Source organism: Oncorhynchus gorbuscha, linkage group LG05 (assembly GCF_021184085.1).
Source record: "Oncorhynchus gorbuscha isolate QuinsamMale2020 ecotype Even-year linkage group LG05, OgorEven_v1.0, whole genome shotgun sequence".
Classification (NCBI taxonomy): domain Eukaryota; kingdom Metazoa; phylum Chordata; class Actinopteri; order Salmoniformes; family Salmonidae; genus Oncorhynchus; species Oncorhynchus gorbuscha.
The window spans coordinates 90,564,652-90,589,327 of NC_060177.1; the positions used below are offsets into that span (position 1 = coordinate 90,564,652).

At 39.9% G+C, this 24,676-nt stretch overlaps 1 protein-coding gene across 1 annotated transcript in view; it reads left to right on the forward strand.

The window, feature by feature from the left end:
* Positions 1-2,282: 2,282 nt before the first annotated feature.
* The window catches only part of LOC124036648 (anthrax toxin receptor 2-like), a 158,304-nt gene continuing 135,910 nt past the window's right edge, over positions 2,283-24,676 (forward strand). Inside the window, exons 1-6 of the mRNA XM_046351471.1 lie at positions 2,283-2,824; positions 5,883-5,954; positions 11,000-11,071; positions 11,328-11,409; positions 15,083-15,187; positions 15,422-15,571. Coding sequence (XP_046207427.1) covers positions 2,673-2,824; positions 5,883-5,954; positions 11,000-11,071; positions 11,328-11,409; positions 15,083-15,187; positions 15,422-15,571 — 633 coding nt within the window. The 5' untranslated portion in view covers positions 2,283-2,672. The remainder of the gene's footprint in view (positions 2,825-5,882; positions 5,955-10,999; positions 11,072-11,327; positions 11,410-15,082; positions 15,188-15,421; positions 15,572-24,676) is intronic.

Here is a 24,676-nt window from a genome sequence, read left to right on the forward strand (position 1 = left end):
AGAAATCTAAAAACATATTTTTGCTTTGTCATTATGGGGTAATGTGTTGCATTGATGAGAAAAAAAACTACAATTTTAATCAATTTTAGAATAAGGATGTAACATAACAAAACCTGCAGAAAGTCAAGGAGTCTGAATACTTTCCGTGGGCACTGTACATAAGGTTAACCTTGAAGGTTGAGGACCGCCTGATGCAAAGTGCACATTGGATTCATGTGATAAAGATCAACTAAACATATCTCATAATAATGACTTACTATTTCATAATAATGACTCATTTCCTCATAATAATGACTTACTATCTCATAATGACACCCTATTTCATAATAATGACTCCCTATTTCATATAAATTACCTACTATCTCATAATAATGACCTACTATCTCATAATAATGACTTACTATCTCATAATAATGACTTACTATTTCATAATAATGACTCATTTCCTCATAATAATGACTTACTATCTCATAATGACACCCTATTTCATAATAATGACTCACCATTTCATATAAATTACCTACTATCTCATAATAATGACCTACTATCTCATAATAATGACTTACTATCTCATAATAATGACTTACTATCTCATAATAATGACTTACTATCTCATAATGACCTACTATCTCATAATAATGACTTACTATCTCATAATGACTTACTATCTCATAATAATGACTTACTATCTCATAATAATGACTTACTATCTCATAATAATGACTTACTATCTCATAATGACTTACTATCTCATAATAATGACTTACTATCTCATAATAATGACTTACTATCTCATAATAATGACTTACTATCTCTTAATAATGACTTACTATCTCATAATGACTTACTATCTCATAATAATGACTTACTATCTCATAATAATGACTTACTATCTCATAATAATGACTTACTATCTCATAATAATGACTTACTATCTCATAATAATGACTTCCTATCTCATAATAATGACTTACTATCTCATAATAATGACTTACTATCTCATAATAATGACTTACTATCTCATAATGACTTACTATCTCATAATAATGACTTACTATCTCATAATGACTTACTATCTCATAATAATGACTTACTATCTCATAATGACTTACTATCTCATAATGACTTACTATCTCATAATGACTTACTATCTCATAATAATGACTTACTATCTCATAATAATGACTTACTATCTCATAATAATGACCTACTATCTCATAATAATGACTTACTATCTCATAATGACTTACTATCTCATAATAATGACTTACTATCTCATAATGACTTACTATCTCATAATAATGACTTACTATCTCATAATAATGACCTACTATCTCATAATAATGACTTACTATCTCATAATGACTTACTATCTCATAATAATGACTTACTATCTCATAATAATGACCTACTATCTCATAATAATGACTTACTATCTCATAATGACTTACTATCTCATAATAATGACTTACTATCTCATAATAATGACCAACTATCTCATAATAATGACTTACTATCTCATAATAATGACTCATTGCCTCATAATAACGACTTACTATCTCATAATGACTTACTATCTCAAAATAATGACTTACTATCTCATAATAATGACTTACTATCTCATAATGACTTACTATCTCATAATAACGACTTACTATTTCATAATCATGATTTAGGCTACAATCTCATGAATCATAAAAAAATATCTTTGTGGTTGGGTAAAAAATAGAGGACTGGTGACAGCAGGATTTGGGTTTTCGTTTTGATGGTGCTGTATTCAGCATAACAAAAGATGCATCGACAGTAGGCCTAGGCTATGTTTTCATATTTAATTGGTAGCCCTCACTCTCCTCCACCCAAAAACGGCATTTTAGATAAAGACTAGGCTGCAAATTATTATAGGCTATTCACCCACTTTAAAACGACCTTTTGTTAAATAATTGTCAATATACTATTTTTAAAACTTTATTTAACTAGGAAAGTCAAGAACAAACTCTTATTTTGAAAGACGGCCTGTACAGTGGGTTAACTGCCTGTTCAGGGGGAGAATGACAGATTTGTACCTTGTCAGCTCAGGGGTTTGAATTTACTAGTCCAATGCTCTAACCACTAGGCTACTATGGACAGACATGTTGTGGTGATTGAATTGTACATAGCCTTTTGCCTTTCCCCTTTCCCCAACCCCTGAAAGACCTTACAGCAGCTGTTGGGTGTGTGCTTGCGCTCTGACAGCACTGCGACCACCCGGAGACCCACTCAACTTTACCACATCTGTTTTCACCAGGCGCATGCGCCTTTTGGAATGAACCTAACTTTTCGTGGGAGTGTGCTGCTTCGTGTAGCCTACGGGGAAGTTTTATGCAATGGAATATTGAATTGACCCAACACTTGCTGAGACTTGCTGAGGTTACAAGAGATAAAATGGTCATAGGACATTAGGAAATACTGTCGGTGACATGGGCTCTGTTATTTCCTCTATTTTGCAAGAAGGCTATATATCATTGTTGCGCTTGTAGACGTTTTGACATCTTGCTCCTCAACCGTTGCAGATGTGCGAATCGTTTTTAGTTTACTCACTGGGCCTGTTGTTCATGTGCTAGAATAATAAGTGTGTAATTTCGCTTTAGAAGTTTACTTTGCGGCCCACGACGGCAACACCGTTGAACTTGACAATGAAGGAGAAAACACGCCATCGCGCTAAATTCCACTGGACGTCTACAGCAGTAACAGCTGGCGTAATTCTGCTGAGTTTGTTTGCTTGGTCTTGTCGTGCAGAAGAAGCGTCTTGCCACGGAGCTTACGACTTATACTTTGTTTTAGATAGGTAAGTAAAACGTTCTATCACAATCTGTTTCACAGGAGTAGCTGCTTGAGTTTAGGGATGGATACAAAAAAAAACAATGTAGCTACAGTGCTACAATATAACAGTTTAACAATAACAATGTGTCCAATGTGTTTTAGATTCAAAACAAATCCTGTATATGTTTTGTCCGTTAGTTTCAGCAGCTGAAAGGTTAAATGGGTTAGTTCTGGTTGCCTGCTTATATGATATATAACGCTGGTCTAAATTTAATTAGAGGACATTCCAACAACACACACATCATCATTAGGACGGTTGAATCACGGTCAAGTTCAACTCAGGGCAGCAACGAGGAGTTATCATGAGGATGCAGGACAACTACAACATAGTCTAGTGTGTATGTTACTCCTCAACCTGTTACTCCCCAACCCTGTTACTCCTCAACCTGTTACTCCCCAACCTGTTACTCCCCACCCTGTTACTCCCCAACCCTGTTACTCCCCAACCCTGTTACTCCCCAACCTGTTACTCCCCAACCTGTTACTCCCCACCCTGTTACTCCCCACCCTGTTACTCCCCAACCTGTTACTCCCCAACCCTGTTACTCCCCAACCTGTTACTCCCCACCCTGTTACTCCCCACCCTGTTACTCCCCAACCTGTTACTCACCAACCCTGTTACTCCCCACCCTGTTACTCACCAACCCTGTTACTCCCCAACCTGTTACTCCCCAACCTGTTACTCCCCAACCTGTTACTCCCCAACCTGTTACTCCCCACCCTGTTACTCACCAACCCTGTTACTCACCAACCCTGTTACTCACCAACCCTGTTACGCCTCAACCCTGTTACTCCCCACCCTGTTACTCCCCAACCCTGTTACTCCCCAACCTGTTACTCCCCAACCTGTTACTCCCCAACCTGTTACTCCCCACCCTGTTACTCACCAACCCTGTTACTCCCCAACCCTGTTACTCCCCACCCTGTTACTCACCAACCCTGTTACTCCTCAACCCTGTTACTCCCCAACCTGTTACTCCCCAACCTGTTACTCCCCAACCTGTTACTCCCCACCCTGTTACTCACCAACCCTGTTACTCACCAACCCTGTCACTCCTCAACCCTGTTACTCCCCACCCTGTTACTCCCCACCCTGTTACTCCCCAACCCTGTTACTCCCCACCTTGTTACTCCCCACCCTGTTACTCCCCACCCTGTTACTCCCCAACCTGTTACTCCCCACCCTGTTACTCCCCAACCTGTTACTCCCCACCCTGTTACTCCCCAACCTGTTACTCCCCACCCTGTTACTCACCAACCCTGTGCACGCATTATAAGTCAATTTGGATAAAATTGTCTGCTGAATGGCATATACGGTATAAAAAAATGACCTCCAGCAGGCCATAAATGTGCATGTGTCTGCTCAAACAGTCAGAAACAGACTCCATGAGGATGCTATGAGGGCCCGACGTCCACAGGTGGGGGTTGTGCTTACAGCCCACACCGTGCAGGACGTTTGGCATTTGCCAGAGAACACCAAGATTGGCAAATTCGCCACTGGTGCCCTTTGCTCTTCACAGATGAAAACAGGTTCACACTGAGCACATGTGACAGACGTGACAGAGTCTGGAGACGCCGTGGAGAACGTTCTGCTGCCTGCAACATCCTCCAGCATGACTGGTTTGGTAGCATGACTGGTTTGGTAGTGGGTCAGTCATGGTGCGGGGTGGCATTTCTTTGGGTGGCCGCACAGCCCTCCATGTGCTCCCCAGAGGTAGCCTGACTGCCATTAGGTACCGAGATGAGATCCTCAGACCCCTTGTGAGACCATATGCTGGTGCGGTTGGCCCTGGGTTCCTCCTAATGCAAGACAATGCTAGACCTCATGTGGCTGGAGTGTGTCAGCAGTTCCTGCAAGAGGAAGGCATTGATGCTATGGCCTGGCCCGCTCGTTCCCCAGACCTGAATCCAATTGAGCACATCTGGGATATCATGTCTCGCTCCATCCACCAACGCCACGTTGCACCACAGACTGTCCAGGAGTTGGCGGATGCTTTAGTCCTGGTCTGGGAGGAGATCCCTCAGGAGACCATCCGCCACCTCATCAGGAGCATGCCCAGGCGCTGTAGGGAGGTCATACAGGCACGTGGAGGCCACACACACTACTGAGCCTCATTTTGACTTGTTTTAAGGACAAAGTTGGATCAGTCTGTAGTGTGGTTTTCCACTTTAATTTTAGTGTTACTCCAAATCCAGACCTCCATGGGTTGATACATTTGATTTCCATTGATAATTTTTGTGTTATTTTACACATTCAACTATGTAAAGAAAAAAGTATTTAATAAGAATATTTCATTCATTCAGATCTAGGATGTGTTATTTTAGTGTTCCCTTTTATTTTTTTGAGCAGTGTATATAATCTTAAATCATTGGTCTAGAACACATGCAGCTGACTCATGTTATGCACAGTCAGCAGCACACCTCAATGTTAAACCTATGTTTTGATGCACTGCAGAAGGCTCCCTCTTTGTGTTATCAGTACAGTAACCAGAACTATATCACCATCACTGTATACTATATCACCATCACTGTAAACTATGTCAACATCACTGTAAACTATATCACCATCACTGTATACTATATCACCATCACTGTAAACTATATCACCATCACTGTAAACTATATCACCATCACTGTAAACTATATCACCATCACTGTAAACTATATCACCATCACTGTAAACTATATCACCATCACTGTAAACTATATCACCATCACTGTATACTATATCACCATCACTGTAAACTATATCACCATCACTGTAAACTATATCACCATCACTGTAAACTATATCACCATCACTGTATACTATATCACCATCACTGTAAACTATATCACCATCACTGCAAATCAGCTGTTGGTCCACATATAGTCCCTTGTGACTCAGTTGGTAAGCTAACAACACCAGGGTTGTGGTTTTGATTCCTGCTGGGCTCACATTTATTCACTCATCACAGACTGTAAATTGTCTTGGTAAATGGTATATATTCTACTGTATATATTAACGGTGTTTTCTGTTGCAGGTCAGGGAGTGTTTCTAAAGACTGGGGTGAAATTTATGCCTTTGTGAAGAACCTTACAGACCGATTTGTGAGGTGAGTATGTTTTTCCCCCCAAAACATGGTAACTGTATGTTATACAAATGAACTGTGGTCTGGGAAAAGGGACAACGCTGGACTGTAGTTTGGATATATGTTTGTTAAAATGTATCCTTTGGATACATTTAGTTTTACAATAATAACAATGGATATTATTATAACTGACTTTTGTCCAGCTAAAACACGAATCAAATTCACCACAGTCCATTAAACCGATACAGCCTTGTATATTTACCAACTATTATAGTGGAAAGTTCACAATGTTCAACCTCTGTTGAATGAATAAAAGCAGAACAGGATCAGTTAACCAAATTGAATTGTAGGCATAGGACCGGTTGTCACACCCTGACCTTAGTTATCTTTGTTTTCTTAGTTATCTTTGTTTTCTTAGTTATCTTTGTTTTCTTAGTTATCTTTGTTTTCTTAGTTATCTTTGTTTTCTTAGTTATCTTTGTTTTCTTTATTATTTTGGTTAGGTCAGGATGTGACGAGGGTGGTATGTGTGTTTTTTGTCTTGTCTAGGGGTATCTATATCTATGGGTTTTTTGTATGTCTAGGTATTTGTAGGTCTATGGTGGCCTGAATTGGTTCCCAATCAGAGACAGCTGTTTATCGTTGTCTCTGATTGAGGATCCTACTTAGGTTGCCATTTTCCATCTTGGTTTGGTGTGTTATTGTCTATGTGTAGTTGCATGTCAGCACTCGTGTGATATAGCGGTTTGTCAGCTTTGTTCAGTGTTTGTGCTTCCTTCCATTAAAAGAAGATATACGCTTATCACGTTGCGCCTTGGTCTCCTCACTATGGCGAACGTGCTACCGGTTTAAATAAATTAATGGAGGTAGGTCCATGCCCCCCCCCCAAAAGGTTAAAAATGTGTAAAAACAATAATATTAAATACATCTTCAGCTTTCTTATATAATCTAGACAGTGTTGGAAAAAGTACCCAGTTTTCATACTTGAGTAAAAGTAAAGATACATTAATAGAAAATGAAGTAAAAGTTGTCACCCAGTAGTCACCCAGTTGTCACCCAGTAGTCACCCAGTAGTCACTCAATAGTCACCCAGTAGTCACCCAGTTGTCACCCAGTAGTCACCCAGTAGTCACCCAGTTGTCACCCAGTAGTCACCCAGTTGTCACCCAGTAGTCACCCAGTAGTCACCCAGTAAATACTACTTGAGTAAAAGTCTAAAGGTATTGGGGTTTTAATTATACTTAAGTATCAAAAGTAAATGTAATTTCTAAAATATACTTAAGTATTAAACGTATAAATCATTTCAAATTACTTATATTAAGCGAACCAGTGAGTTTTATTTGATTTTTTACGTTCTTCATCAAGAATGTGGGGAAAATGTCATCTTTGGCCATGAGAGGTGGGAATGTTGTTCACTTGTTAAATAGTATTAAGAATAGTTTTCCATACTGTATTTTGTCGATTCTTTTCGCAACGCAAATATTGAGTCGTGACTGAGACAAACTGGTTTAATTTCGGTCCCGAGGCAAATCCAGTTGATGCAGCTGCTGTTGTTAATAGATTACAGTTCATCAGACTGAAATATAGTCTTGTTTCCATGCAGTCCAGCATGTCAGATCTCTACTGTTTACGTGTACAGGCTGCTACATTTATGTAGATTTGTTTTTGATTGCGTCTGTCAGGAGTGATGTGTTATCATGCTTGTTAAATAAATACCGGAGGAAAGGGGAGAGCGCCTTGAGCTTTGTGCGTTGTGCCCAGGCCCGCACGACCTGCGATTTCTGTGAATCAGATTGGTCAAGAGATGCACGGCGCCTGCAGCAGCACTTGGATGTGAAGGACAGAGAAATGGTGCGAGTTCACAAATGAGGGAAATCGTTAAAAAAACGGTACTTGGCCACTCTTTTTAACGCTTTGCGTCGATATATTTTGCTAAACTAAATCAAAAGTCATATGACGCCACACCTGATTGAAAAGTGAAAACTTGATTGCGTAACAACGGCGGTTAACTAAATGTTATGTGCCAGTCCAGACGGTATCGACCCAGCCAAACATAAATGAAGAAAATAGCAAATGGGCCAGGTGTGAGTGGGTGGCAGCGAGGATCAGTCTTCTGGGCTGTGAGAATGGCCATTTGTAACCGGGGTGGACCAGATCCACACATAGATATCTATCCCTCCTCCCGATCGCAGAATGGGCCAGAAGGCTTGGGTTCGGGTAGTATTTGACATGTTTCAAATATTTTCAGCATTTGCTCTAGCCTGCCTAGAGCGCCAGATGGGCGGATGCTTACAGTTTTGGGACTATTCTATTGGTTCATTAAGTCAGGCAAGCTTAGTCAAGCACAGATAAAGCATTTTTAAATGAATGAAAGGATTTCAAATAGTATTTGAACTCAGGCGGTCTGCACGGAATGGGCCAGGGAGAGGCAGGGAGACAGGGAATGTACAGTAAGGCAAAAGAACACTGAGAGGCGAGGACAATCTGCTATACAATGCTCCTTTACCAAGAACACTTCTGTTCTGCCATGTGGAGCATGCAGACTGGAGAGATTTCTCTTCTTTTTTTTCCTTTCTCCGGATTTCTCCCAGTCTGGCATTGCAAGCAAGCTCTTGATTTATTCAGTGTTGGTTGGAAGAGAGAACCAGAGAAGGTTTTAATTGAAATGACAGGCTTATATTTCAGTCTAGCCTCAGATGTTAGTCTAGATATATAAGATCAATAATATCTGTATCGTTCAGATGTGATTCTAGCCAATCTATCACCTGTCTAAAGTTAAAACTGATACAAATTCTTTGACATTTCTCAGTTACGACTAGAATACATTCTCAATGTCCTCAAACAAACTACTCAGCCATGTTCCATAAATACTTCTTCAGGAAGTACGTGATCTATATGGCTGCTGTATTTCCTTGCCAGATATGGCCGTGTGGCGTAAAGATGTGCTGTGGGGGAGGACTGGATGAGACTGGATGAGACTGGTTGAGACTGGATGAGACTGGGGGGAGTACTGGATGAGACTGGATGAGACTGGATGAGACGGGATGAGACTGGATGAGACTGGGGGAGGACTGGATGAGACTGGATGAGACTGGATGAGACGGGATGAGACTGGTTAAGACTGGATGAGACTGGGGGAGGACTGGATGAGACTGGCTGAGACTGGATGAGACGAGCTGAGAGTAGTTAAGACTAGCTGAGACGGGATGAGACTGGTTGTGACAAGCTGAGAGTAGCTGAGACTGGTTGAGACAAGCTGAGAGTAGTTAAGACTAGTTAAGATTAGCTGAGACTGGCTGAGACAGGCTGAGACTGGCTGAGACTAGTTAAGACTATTTGAGACAAGTTCAGACTAGTTAAGATTAGTTAAGATTAGCTGAGCCTGGCAGAGATTGCCTGAGACTGTTTGAGATTAGCTGTGTGTGTGTGTGTATTGATGTATCATTGCCATGACAACCTGTTTCCTGTCTCTCATCACTTCCTCCTTCTGCAGGAGAACAGCATATCCTCCCCTAAGTCACATACTCAAATTAGGTGATACAATGTAGTGTATTGGTATCTTGTATACCATGTAACGTTTTTTGATCGTTTTCTTTTCGTCAGACTGCACATCTGAAGTAATGTCTTTACACTTACATGCTGACCAGATCGCTGGCGTGCATGTTTATTTTGTCCACGCTCACCAGACGCGATCAGGACACGCAGGTAGAAATATCAATACGAACTCCGATCCAAATATATTAGTTTGGGGACAGGTCAAAAAGCAAACATTTATGGACATTTAGCTAGCTACATTGCAATTGCTAGCTAATTTGTCCTGGGATATAAACATTGGGTTGTTATTTTACCTGAAATGCACAAGGTCCTCTAACAATCCCACAGATAAAAGGGTAAAGCGAGTATGTTTAGAAATCTCTCCTCCTTCAGGCTTCTTCTTCTTTAGACTTTACATGGCGGTTGGAAACCAACTTTAAGGTGCATTACCACCACCAACTGGACTGTAGTGTGGATCTTCAGTTCATCTTTTAAATCACCCACGTGGGTATATGTTCCAAAAAAACAATGAGGGGATGGGAGAGGCGGGACTTGCAGCGCATCAAGCATCACAAATAAAACCAAGTTCTATTTTAGAGCCTGGCTACGCAGACTGTCGTTGACGAGCGCGAGCAAGCGCTGTTGGTGCGATGATTGAGTAACATGAATGTGTACATTTTATTTCGAGCAGTATGGTCAGCATGCTCGACAGCCTATTCAATAACTATATATCTCATGCTGTTTTTCTCATGTCATTGAGATTCTGAGTTGTATTACTGTGCAGTCTCATTGGAAAAAGGATGTGTAATTAATTAATTAAATTGTCATTTTTAATTTAGTGTAGAAAGTATACAACACTAAAAGCTACTGTTGATATACAGTTACAGTCAACATTATGGACACACCTACTGAAATAAGACATATGGAATCATGTAGTAACCAAAAAAGTGTTAAACAACTCAAAATATATTTGATTTGAGATTATTCAAATTAGCCACCCTTTGCCTTGATGACAGCTTTGCAAACTCTTGGCATTCTCTCAACCAGCTTCATGAGGTACACCTGCAATGCATTTCAATCAACAGGTGTGCCTTGTTAAAAGTTAATTTATAGAATTTCTTTGCTTCTTAATGTGTTTGAGCCAATCAGTTGTGACAAGGTAAGGGTGGTATAGAGTAGATAACCCTATTTAGTAAAAGACCAAGTCCATATTATGGCAAGAACAGGTCAAACAAGCAAAGAGAAACGACAGCCCATCATTACTTTAAGACATGAAGGTCAGTCCATCATTACTATAAGACATGAAGGTCAGTCCATCATTACTTTAAGACATGAAGGTCAGTCAATACGGACAATTTTAAGAAATTTTAATGTTTCTTCAAGAGCAGTCGCAAAAACCATCAAGTGCTATGATGAAACTGTCTCTCACGAGGACCGCCACAGGAAAGGAAGACCCAGGATTTACCTGGTCAGTCTGTCATTGAAAGAGTGGGTGTTCTTAATGTTTTGTCCACTACTGTTTTGTTTCTTTCCAGCCCCAGCATGAGGGTCTCCTTTATAGTGTTCTCATCTTCAGCCAAAGTGATGTTACCTCTCACTGGAGACAGGTATTATATTGCTCTATTGATAATAACATGTAATACACCTTGTAGTAACACATCATAAAGGATCACAGTACATGTTATTGCTGTAACTAAAGTACTAAAGCATTAGTGTATTCCTGGCAGGTTTTTAAATCTGACTCATTTAATTGAAGTTTAGTCATGACAGTCCCCAATGGCTATTTATATGCTTATCCAATAGCAAACACACCCACCGTATCAGAACATGTTGGATAGTGAATTGATGTCTTTTTGTTTGAAGATATGAAATCCAGGAAGGCCTGGAGAGACTGAGAGAGGTGAAGCCTGCAGGGGAGACCTACATGCACGAAGGAATTAAAGAGGTGCAGTATGGGTAACACCTACATTGGATAGTCTCCAGTAGATTCTTTATAGATGTTACACTAAATATCTACTAGACCTAAACCTACTCTAAACCTAACCCTAACCCTACTCTAAACCTAACCATAACCCTACTCTAAGCCTAACCCTAAACCTACTGTAAACCTAACCCTAAACCTACTGTAAACCTAACCCTAAACCTACTCTAAACCTAACCCTAACCCTACTCTAAACCTAACCCTAAACCTGACCCTAAACCTACTCTAAGCCTAACCCTAAACCTACTCTTACCCTAACCCTAACCCATACCTAACCCTAAACCTAACTCTAAACCTACTCTTAACCTAACCCTAAACCTACTCTATCCCTAATCCTAAACCTACTCTAAACCTAACCCTAAACCTAGTCTAAACCTAAACCTACTCTAAACCTAAACCTACTCGAAGCCTAACCCTAAACCTACTCTAAACCTAATCCTAAACCTACTCTTAACCTAACCCTAAACCTACTCTTATCCCTAACCCTAAACCTACTCTAACCCTAACCCTAACCCTAACCCTAAACCTGACCCTAAACCTACTCTAAACCTAACCCTAAGCCTAACCCTAAACCTAACCCTAAACCTACTCTAAACCTAACCCTAAACCTGACCCTAAACCTACTCTTAACCTAACCTTAAACCTATTCTATTCTATCCCTGACTCTAAACCTAACCCTAAACCTACATTAAACCTAACCCTAAACCTAACCCTAAACCTTACCCAAAACCTACTCCAAACCTAACTCTACTCCAAACCCAACTCTTAACCTAAACCTACTCTAAACCTAACCCTAAACCTTACCCTAACCCTACTCTAAACCTAACCATAACCCTACTCTAAGCCTAACCCTAAACCTACTGTAAACCTAACCCTAAACCTACTCTAAACCTAACACTAAACCTATCCCTAAACCTACTCTAAACCTAACCCTAACCCTACTCTAAACCTAACCCTAAACCTGACCCTAAACCTACTCTTACCCTAACCCTAAACCTACTCTATCCCTAATCCTAAACCTACTCTAAACCTAACCCTAAACCTAGTCTAAACCTAAACCTACTCTAAACCTAAACCTACTCGAAGCCTAACCCTAAACCTACTCTAAACCTAATCCTAAACCTACTCTTAACCTAACCCTAAACCTACTCTTATCCCTAACCCTAAACCTAATCCTGAACCTAACCCTAAACCTACTCTAAACCTAACCAAACCTAACCAGTCAAAACTACTGTACTAATGACATGACCGCATTTGAAAACGACTTCACCTCACTAGAGAAGCCTTCAGTACTGTAAAGCATATCCCCCATGTTATGCTCGTAACAGGTACATACTGTGCTAGCCTTGTCTTTACTTGTCCGCTAGGCATTGGTGTGTTTTATCAGTTTGGCACTGAGCCCTGTTTAGATGGGGAGCAATTCAGGTGCCTCCAAGTGATCTAAATAAACACTTCTAACTCCTAGGCAGAGTCCCAAATGGCACCCTATTCCCTATATAGTGCACTACTTTAGACCAGAGTGAAAGGCGATACCCAGTCAGTTACACTACTGAATCAGAGTGGTGCTCGGGCCTTCCTTAATCGCCGTCCGCGTTATCAGTGCCCGGGGAACAGTTGTTGTTGGGGATTAACTGCCTTGATCAAGGGCTGAATGGCAGATTTTTTTACCTTGACGGCTGTGGGATTCAAACCAGCGACCTTTCGGTTGCTGGCCCCCAACACCTTTAATATAAAGGGAATATTAAACGGTTAGGTCTGAATTTCTATTCTGCAGACATACTGTACAGGGTTGGGGTCAATTCCATTTAAATTATAGTCAATTGATTCAGGAAATGAACTTAAAATCTAAGTCCAATTTTCCTTTATTCAACTGGGCAAGTCAGTGAGAATCCGGTAACGGGATCGATATGACAACAGCCAGTGAAAGTACAGGGCGCCAAATTCAAAACAACAACAATCCCATAATTAAAACTCCTCAAACATACAAGTATTTTACACTATTTTAAAGATACACTTCTTGTTAATCACACCACAGTGTCCGATTTCAAAAAGGCTTTACAGCGAAAGCAAACCAAACGATTATGTTAGGTCAGAGCCAAGTCACAGAAAAACACAGCCATTTTTCCAGCCAAAGAGAGGAGTCACAAAAAGCAGAAATATAAATTAATTAATCACTAACTTTTGATGATCTTCATCAGATGACACTCAGGACATCATGTTACACAATACATGTATGTTTTGTTCGATAAAGTTCATATTTGTGTAAAACAAATCTCAGTTTACATTGGCGCGTTACGTTCAGTAGTTCCAAAATATCCGGTGATTTTGCGGAGAGCCACATCAATTTACAGAAATACTCTAAATAAACAGTGATTAAAGATACAACTATTATGCATGGAATTATAGAAATACTTCTCCTTAATGCAACCGCTTTAGATTTCAAAAAAGCTTTACGGAAAAAGCACACCATGCAATAATCTGAGTACAGCGCTCAGAGACCAAAATGACCCAAACGTATATCCGCCATGTTGTGTAGTTAACAGAAGTCAGAAATAGCATTATAAATATTCACTTTGATGATCTTCATCAGAATGCACTCCCAGGAATCCCAGTTCCGCAATAAATGTTTGTTTTGTTCGATAATGTCCATCATTTATGTCCAAATACCTCCTTTTGTTAGCGCATTCAGTTCAAAATCCAAATTCATGACGCTCGATCACTATTAGCAGACGAAAAGTCAATAAGTTCCGTTACAGTCCGTAGAAACATGTCAAATGATGTATAGAATCAATCTTTAGGATGTTTTTAACATAAATCTTCAATAATGTTCCAACCGGAGAATTCCTTTGTCTGTAGAAATGCATTGGAACAGAGCTAACTCTCACGTGAACGTGCGTGGCCAGCTCGCTGCTCTCTGGCAGACCTCTGACTCATTCTCCTCTTATTCTCCCCCACTTCACAGTAGAAGCCTCAAACAGGGTTCTAAAGACTGTTGAAATCTAGTGGAATATGAACAATATCCCACTGTATCTTCAATAGGTAATGAGTTGAAAAACTACAAACCTCAGATGTTCCGCTTCCTGGTTGGATTTTTCCTCAGGTTTTTGCCTGCCATATGAGTTCTGTTATACTCAGACATCATTTGAACAGTTTTAGAAACCTCAGAGTGTTTTATATCCAAATATACTAATACTATGCATATCTTAGTTCTGGGACTGAGTAGCAGGCAGTTTACTCTGGGCACCTCTGGACACCTTATTCATCCAAGCTACTCAATACTGCCCCCAGCCATAAGAAGTTAAGAACAGATTCTTATTTACAATGACGGCCTAGGAACAGTGGGTTAACTGCCTTGTTCAGGGGCAGAACGTCAGATTTGTACCTTGTCAACTCAGGGATTTGATCTAGCAATGTTTCGGGTTATTGGCTCAACGCTCTAACCACTAGATGACCTGCCGCCCCTTTGAAAGCATGGAGCATTGAGGAAAACTGAAATCAGAGTTGGAATTTCTGTTAACTTCCTGGCTAAATTGACTGATTTTTAAACGAAATTGACCTCATCTCTGTACAGTTTGTTCTTACTCATTCATAATCCCATATCTCTGTTTATTCATACCTCTTGTGTTTGAACCTAAAGGCAAACAATCAAATCAAATCCCAAACCACCAAGTCCTCCAGCATCATCATAGCTCTGACAGACGGAAAGCTAGAGGTCTTCATACATCAATTAACAGTTGAAGAGGTGAGCTTGATTTTATTCAAAAAACTACGTTTATCTTTTCACGTTTGTTAGTTCAAGATTATTTTTTTTTTTCCAGACACACAGATTAAACATGGCGTTGGACTAAAAACCAATGCTTAATAGGGAATCTTAATTTAAATGCTTTTTAGGCCATGACTCAACATAATCTGGATTCGAGAAACTGGCCATTAATATCCAAATCCAAAAGTTATTCGTATTTTTTCTCTAATGCAGGCCAACATTGCGAGGACCTACGGTGCTCGAGTGTACTGTGTTGGTATCAAGGACTTTGACGAGCAACAGCTAGCCGAGGTGGCTGACACCAAAGATCAAGTGTTCCCTGTCAAAGATGGCTTCCATGCACTCAAAGGCATAGTAAATTCAGTAAGTTTGCATTGTTTTGTTTATTTATTTGTTCATTTATTCGCTAGAAATGTACAATAAGGGTTCTGATTCAAGGTAATTTATTTTCGAGTTATTTGGTAACCATTTTTAATGGAAGTTACTTTTCCTGGAAGAGACAGACGTTCAAATTGAGGTGCATGGAAAGAGCCATGAGCACGTGCAAATAAGTGCTTGTTCCTCTGTTTCCTCCAACATGGCCGTGTCTCCTCAGTACTGTCTGTTTCCTCCAACATGGCCGTGTCTCCTCAGTACTGTGTTTGTTTCCTCCAACATGGCCGTGTCTCCTCAGTACTGTCTGTTTCCTCCAACATGGTCGTGTCTCCTCAGTACTGTGTCTGTTTCCTCCAACATGGCCGTGTCTCCTCAGTACTGTGTCTGTTTCCTCCAACATGGTTGTGTCTTCTCAGTACTGTCTGTTTCAACCAACATGGCCGTGTCTCCTCAGTACTATGTCTGTTTCCTCCAACATGGCTGTGTCTCCTCAGTACTGTCTGTTTCCTCCAACATGGCCGTGTCTCCTCAGTACTGTGTCTGTTTCCTCCAACATGGCTGTGTCTCCTCAGTACTGTGTCTGTTTCCTCCAACATGGCCGTGTCTCCTCAGTGCTGTGTCTGTTTCCTCCAACATGGCCGTGTCTCCTCAGTACTGTGTCTGTTTCCTCCAACATGGCTGTGTCTCCTCAGTACTATGTCTGTTTCCTCCAACATGGCCGTGTCTCCTCAGTACTGTCTGTTTCCTCCAACATGGCCGTGTCTCCTCAGTACTGTCTGTTTCCTCCAACATGGCCATGTCTCCTCAGTACTGTGTCTGTTTCCTCCAACATGGCCGTGTCTCCTCAGTACTGTCTGTTTCCTCCATCATGGTCGTGTCTCCTCAGTACTGTGTCTGTTTCCTCCATCATGGTCGTGTCTCCTCAGTACTGTCCGTTTCCTCCAACATGGCCGTGTCTCCTCAGTACTGTCTGTTTCCTCCAACATGGCCACTATTGACGGACGGTAGTGGGCGGGACATTCTCCCATGAAACTCCTCCTATCCGCAGAGCTGCAAAGCATCGATCAGCTGAAAGATTGTTTCGAGTCCAAATGAAACACAGAGCATTCTCTCCAGTGATATGTAATATTGGACGCTGCTGTACGAGCAGGCCTCGTTGCTCCTCACTCGGATTTCTAGGATTTGAGATCATCTGTGCAGCTTTCAGCTTTCTTTCCGTTTCTTTCCTTCACGACAAATGTTCCAGACAAGTCAGAGCCACTTCTCATCGTTTTGTTTTCTATTAAGCGTTTTCATGAGCAGTTTTGAAAGACTAGTAGTGACTTCACATAGTAAATGAGGACAGGAAGTACTGTACAAACACTGTTAGTTCAACCCAATGTTTTGATTGTTGACTGGAGTATAATAAGGAAGCTGTATTTGTCACATGCACAAGTACATTGAAATGCCTTGGAAGCCCTTCTTTACTGCAACATTAAATATCAAAATAGTATGACAAAAAAAACTGAAGAAATAAAATCGGAAGAGAAAGTCAGCTATATACAGGGTCGGCTATATACAGGGTCGGCTATATACAGGGTCGGCTATATACAGGGTCGGCTATATACAGGGTCGGCTATATACAGGGTCGGCTATATACAGGGTCGGCTATATACAGGGTCGGCTTAAAAAAAAGAAGTTTTATTATTGAATTTTTTTCACCTTTATTTAACCAGGTAGGCTAGTTGAGAACAGGTTCTCATTTGCAACTGCGACCTGGCCAAGATAAAGCATAGCAGTGTGAACAGACAACACAGAGTTACACATGGAGTAAACAATTAACAAGTCAATAACACAGTAGAAAAAGGGGAGTCTATATACATTGTGTGCAAAAGGCATGAGGAGGTAGGCGAATAATTACAATTTTGCAGATTAACACTGGAGTGATAAATGATCAGATGGTCATGTACAGGTAGAGATATTGGTGTGCAAAAGAGCAGAAAAGTAAATAAATAAAAACAGTATGGGGATGAGGTAGGTAAAAATGGGTGGGCTATTTGCCGATAGACTATGTACAGCTGCAGCGATCGGTTAGCTGCTCAGATAGCAGATGTTTGAAGTTGGTGAGGGAAATAAAAGTCTCCAACTTCAGCGATTTTTTTTTTTGCAATTCGTTCCAGTCACAGGCAGCAGAGAACTGGAACGAAAGGCGGCCAAATGAGGTGTTGGCTTTAGGGATGATCAGTGAGATACACCTGCTGGAGCGCGTGCTACGGATGGGTGTTGCCAAAGTGACCAGTGAACTGAGATAAGGCGGAGCTTTACCTAGCATGGACTTGTAGATGACCTGGAGCCAGTGGGTCTGGCGACGAATATGTAGCGAGGGCCAGCCGACTAGAGCATACAAGTCGCAGTGGTGGGTGGTATAAGGTGCTTTAGTGACAAAACGGATGGCACTGTGATAAACTGCATCCAGTTTGCTGAGTAGAGTGTTGGAAGCAATTTTGTAGATGACATCGCCGAAGTCGAAGATTGGTAGGATAGTCAGTTTTACTAGGGTAAGTTTGGCGGCATGAGTGAAGGAGGCTTTGTTGCGGAATAGAAAGCCGACTCTTGATTTGATTTTCGATTGGAGATGTTTGATATGAGTCTGGAAGGAGAGGTTACAGTCTAGCCAGACATCTAGGTACTTATAGATGTCCACATATTCAAGGTTGGAACCATCCAGGGTGGTAATGCTGGTCAGGTGTGCGGGTGCAGGCAGCGATAGGTTGAAATGCATGCATTTGGTTTTACTAGCGTTTAAGAGCAGTTGGAGGCCACGGAAGGAGTGTTGTATGGCATTGAAGCTCGTTTGGAGGTTAGATAGCACAGTGTCCAAGGACGGGCCGGAAGTATATAGAATGGTGTCATCTGCGTAGAGGTGGATCAGGGAATCGCCCGCAGCAAGAGCAACATCATTGATATATACAGAAAAAAGAGTCGGCCCGAGGATTGAACCCTGTGGCACCCCCATAGAGACTTCCAGAGGACCGGACAGCATGCCCTCCGATTTGACACACTGAACTCTGTCTGCAAAGTAATTGGTGAACCAGGCAAGGCAGTCATCCGAAAAACCGAGGCTACTGAGTCTGCCGATAAGAATATGGTGATTGACCGAGTCGAAAACCTTGGCAAGGTCGATGAAGACGGCTGCACAGTACTGTCTTTTATCGATGGCGGTTATGATATCGTTTAGTACCTTGAGCGTGGCTGAGGTGCACCCGTGACCGGCTCGGAAACCAGATTGCACAACAGAGAAGGTACGGTGGGATTCGAGATGGTCAGTGACCTGTTTGTTGACTTGGCTTTCGAAGACCTTAGATAGGCAGGGCAGGATGGATTTAGGTCTGTAACAGTTTGGGTTCAGGGTGTCTCCCCCTTTGAAGAGGGGGATGACTGCGGCAGCTTTCCAATCCTTGGGGATCTCAGACGATATGAAAGAAAGGTTGAACAGGCTGGTAATAGGGGTTGCGACAATGGCGGCGGATAGTTTCAGAAATAGTGTCCAGATTGTCAAGCCCAGCTGATGTGTACGGGTCTAGGTTTTGCAGCTCTTTCAGAACATCTGCTATCTGGATTTGGGTAAAGGAGAACCTGGAGATGCTTGGGCGAGTAGCTGCGGGGGGGCGGAGCTGTCGGCCAAGGTTGGAGTAGCCAGGCGGAAGGCATGGCCAACCGTTGAGAAATGCTTGTTGAAGTTTTCAATAATCATGGATTTATTGGTGGTGACCGTGTTACCTAGCCTCAGTGCAGTGGGCAGCTGGGAGGAGGTGCTCTTGTTCTCCATGGACTTCACAGTGTCCCAGAACTTTTTGGAGTTGGAGCTACAAGATGCAAAATTCTGCCTGAAGAAGCTGGCCTTAGCTTTCCTGACTGACTGCGTGTATTGGTTCCTGACTTCCCTGAACAGTTGCATATCGCGGGGACTTTTCGATGCTATTGCAGTCCGCCACAGGATGTTTTTGTGCTGGTCGAGGGCAGTCAGGTCTGGAGTGAACCAGTTCTGCATTTTTTGAACGGAGCATGCTTATCTAAAATGGTGAGGAAGTTACTTTTAAAGAATGACCAGGCATCCTCAACTGACGGGATGAGGTCAATGTCCTTCCAGGATACCGGGCCAGGTCGATTAGAAAGGCGTCGGCTATATACAGGGTCGGCTATATACAGGGTCAGCTATATACAGGGTCAGCTATATACAGGGTCAGCTATATTCAGGGTCAGCTATATACAGGATCAGCTATATACAGGGTCAGCTATATACAGGGTCAGCTATAGTTGAAGTCGGAAGTTTACATACACCTTAGCCAAATACATTTAAACTCAGTTTTTCACAATTCCTGACATTTAATCCAAGTAAAAATTCCCAGTCTTAGGTCAGTTAGGATCACCACTTTATTTTAAGAATGTGAAATGTCAGAATAATAGTAGAGAATGATTTATTTCAGCTTTTATTTCTTTCATCACTTTCCCAGTGGGTCAGAAGTTTACATACACTCAATTAGTATTTGGTAGCATTGCCTTTAAATTGTTTAACTTTGATCAAAGTTTTGGGTAGCGTTCCACAAGCTTCCCACAATAAGGTGGGTGAGTTTTGGTCCATTCCTCCTGACAGAGCTGGTGTAACTGAGTCAGGTTTGTAGGCCTCCTTGCTCGCATACGCTTTTTCAGTTCTGTCCACACATTTTCTATAGGATTGAGGTCAGGACTTTGGGATGGCCACTTCAATACCTTGGCTTTGTTGTCCTTAAGCCATTTTGCCACAACTTTGGAAGTATGCTTTGGGTCATTGTCTATTTGGAAGACCCATTTGCGACCAAGCTTTAACTTCCTGACTGATGTCTTGAGATGTTGCTTCAATATATCCACATAATGTTCCTTCCTCATGATGCCATCTATTTTGTGAAGTGCACCAAATATAACGATGGTCATTATGGCCAAACAATTATATTTTTGTGTCATCAGACCAGAGGACATTTCTCCAAAAAGTACGATCTTTGTCCCCATGTGCAGTTGCAAACCATAGTCTGGCTTTTTTATGTCAGTTTTGGAGCAGTGGCTTCTTCCTTGCTCAGTGGCCTTTCAGGTCATGTTGATATAGGACTTGTTTTTACTGTGGATATCGATACTTTTGTACCTGTTTCCTCCAGCATCTTCACAAGGTCCTTTGCTGTTGTTCTGGGATTGATTTACACTTTTCTCACCAAAGTATGTTCATCTCTAGGAGACAGAACGCGTCTCCTTCCTGAGCGGTATGACGGCTGCGTGGTCCCATGATGTTTATACTTGCATAATATTGTTTGTACAGATGAACGTGGCATTTGGAAATTGCTCCTAAGGATTGTTTTTTTCTGTGGTCTTGGCTGATTTCTTTATATTTTCCCATAATGTGACTCAAATGATGTCAATTAGCCTATCAGAATCTTCTTAAGCCACAACATCATTTTCTGGAAAGTTCTTTAAAGACACACTCAACTAAGTGTATGTAAACTTCTGAACCACTGGAATTGTGATACAGTGAATTATAAGTGAAATGATCTGTCTGTCTGTACACAATTGTTGGAAAAATGACTTGTGTCATGCACAAAGTAGATGTCCTAACCGACTTGCCAAATCTATAGTTTGTTAAAACAAGAAATTTGTGTTTTAATGACTCCAACCTAAGTTTATGTAAACTTCTGACTTCAACTGTATACAGTATATTTGGACAGTGTTCAGACCCCTTGACCTTTTCCTTATTTTGTTACGTTACAGTCTCGTTCTAAAATTGATAACATACTTTTTTACCTCATCAATCTACACACAATTCCCCATAATGACATCATAATACCCCACAATGACATCACAATACCCCATAATGACATCATAATACCCCATAATGACATCATAATTTGACAAAATCAAAACAGAAATCACCTAATTTACATAGGTATTCAGGCCCTTTGCTATGAGACTCGACATTGAGCTCAGGTGCATCCTGTTTCCATTGATCATCCTTGAGATGTATACATGTAAACGGGGCTGAATACTTATGGTAATATACTAGTGGTAATATATACATGTAAACAGGAGTAATAGTGACCAGGAACATAATAAATAGATACTAATATATACATGTAAACAGGAGTAATAGTGACCAGTAACAGGATAAATAGATAGATACTAATATATACATGTAAACAGGAGTACTAGTGACCAGGAACAGGATAAATAGATAGATACTAATATATACATGTAAACAGGAGTACTAGTGACCAGGAACAGGATAAATAGATAGATACTAATATATACATGTAAACAGGAGTAATAGTGACCAGGAACATAATAAATAGATACTAATATATACATGTAAACAGGAGTAATAGTGACCAGTAACAGGATAAATAGATAGATACTAATATATACATGTAAACAGGAGTACTAGTGACCAGGAACAGGATAAATAGATAGATACTAATATATACATGTAAACAGGAGTAATAGTGACCAGGAACATAATAAATAGATACTAATATATACATGTAAACAGGAGTAATAGTGACCAGTAACAGGATAAATAGATAGATACTAATATATACATGTAAACAGGAGTAATAGTGACCAGTAACAGGATAAATAGATACTAATATATACATGTAAACAGGAGTAATAGTGACCAGTAACAGGATAAATAGATAGATACTAATATATACATGTAAACAGGAGTAATAGTGACCAGGAACATAATAAATAGATACTAATATATACATGTAAACAGGAGTAATAGTGACCAGTAACAGGATAAATAGTTACTAATATATACATGTAAACAGGAGTAATAGTGACCAGTAACAGGATAAATAGATAGATACTAATATATACATGTAAACAGGAGTAATAGTGACCAGTAACAGGATAAATAGATACTAATATATACATGTAAACAGGAGTAATAGTGACCAGTAACAGGATAAATAGATAGATACTAATATATACATGTATACAGGAGTACTAGTGACCAGTAACAGGATAAATAGATAGATACTAATATATACATGTAAACAGGAGTACTAGTGACCAGTAACAGGATAAATAAATAGATACTAATATATACATGTAAACAGGAGTAATAGTGACCAGTAACAGGATAAATAGATAGATACTAATATATACATGTAAACAGGAGTAATAGTGACCAGTAACAGGATAAATAGATACTAATATATACATGTAAACAGGAGTAATAGTGACCAGTAACAAGATAAATAGATACTAATATATACATGTAAACAGGAGTAATAGTGACCAGTAACAGGATAAATAGATACTAATATATACATGTAAACAGGAGTAATAGTGACCAGTAACAGGATAAATAGATACTAATATATACATGTAAACAGGAGTACTAGTGACCAGTAACAGGATAAATAGATACTAATATATACATGTAAACAGGAGTAATAGTGACCAGTAACAGGATAAATAGATAGATACTAATATATACATGTAAACAGGAGTAATAGTGACCAGTAACAGGATAAATAGATACTAATATATACATGTAAACAGGAGTAATAGTGACCAGTAACAGGATAAATAGATAGATACTAATATATACATGTAAACAGGAGTAATATTGACCAGTAACAGGATAAATAGATACTAGTATATACATGTAAACAGGAGTACTAGTGACCAGTAACAAGATAAATATATACTAATATATACATGTAAACAGGAGTACTAGTGACCAGTAACAAGATAAATAGATAGATACTAATATATACATGTAAACAGGAGTAATAGTGACCAGTAACAGGATAAATAGATAGATACTAATATATACATGTAAACAGGAGTAATATTGACCAGTAACAGGATAAATAGATACTAGTATATACATGTAAACAGGAGTACTAGTGACCAGTAACAAGATAAATAGATACTAATATATACATGTAAACAGGAGTACTAGTGACCAGTAACAAGATAAATAGATAGATACTAATATATACATGTAAACAGGAGTAATAGTGACCAGTAACAGGATAAATAGATAGATACTAATATATACATGTAAACAGGAGTACTAGTGACCAGTAACAGGATAAATAGATACTAATATATACATGTAAACAGGAGTAATAGTGACCAGTAACAAGATAAATAGATAGATACTAATATATACATGTAAACAGGAGTAATAGTGACCAGTAACAGGATAAATAGATACTAATATATACATGTAAACAGGAGTACTAGTGACCAGTAACAAGATAAATAGATACTAATATATACATGTAAACAGGAGTACTAGTGACAAGTAACAGGATAAATAGATACTAATATATACATGTAAACAGGAGTACTAGTGACCAGTAACAAGATAAATAGATAGATACTAATATATACATGTAAACAGGAGTAATAGTGACCAGTAACAGGATAAATAGATAGATACTAATATATACATGTAAACAGGAGTAATAGTGACCAGTAACAGGATAAATAGATAGATACTAATATATACATGTAAACAGGAGTAATAGTGACCAGTAACAGGATAAATAGATAGATACTAATATATACATGTAAACAGGAGTACTAGTGACCAGTAACAGGATAAATGGATACTAATATATACATGTAAACAGGAGTAATAGTGACCAGTAACAGGATAAATAGATAGATACTAATATATACATGTAAACAGGAGTAATAGTGACCAGTAACAGGATAAATAGATACTAATATATACATGTAAACAGGAGTAATAGTGACCAGTAACAGGATAAATAGATAGATACTAATATATACATGTAAACAGGAGTAATAGTGACCAGGAACATAATAAATAGATAGATATTAATGGTAATTAATAATCACTGAACAACAGTGTAATGGAGAACCATCTCATCAGTGATCATGAGAATCCAAAGACCATGAATAACCTACAGAAATTGAGACAAACGCATGCAGTATTAATCCATATGGAACGCCTTGATTGGCCAGTGAGTGACCAAGCCCTCTCGTCAAAACCCACAACCCATCCTCTTTCAAAACCCACAAAAATAGCCCATCCTCTTTCAGGTT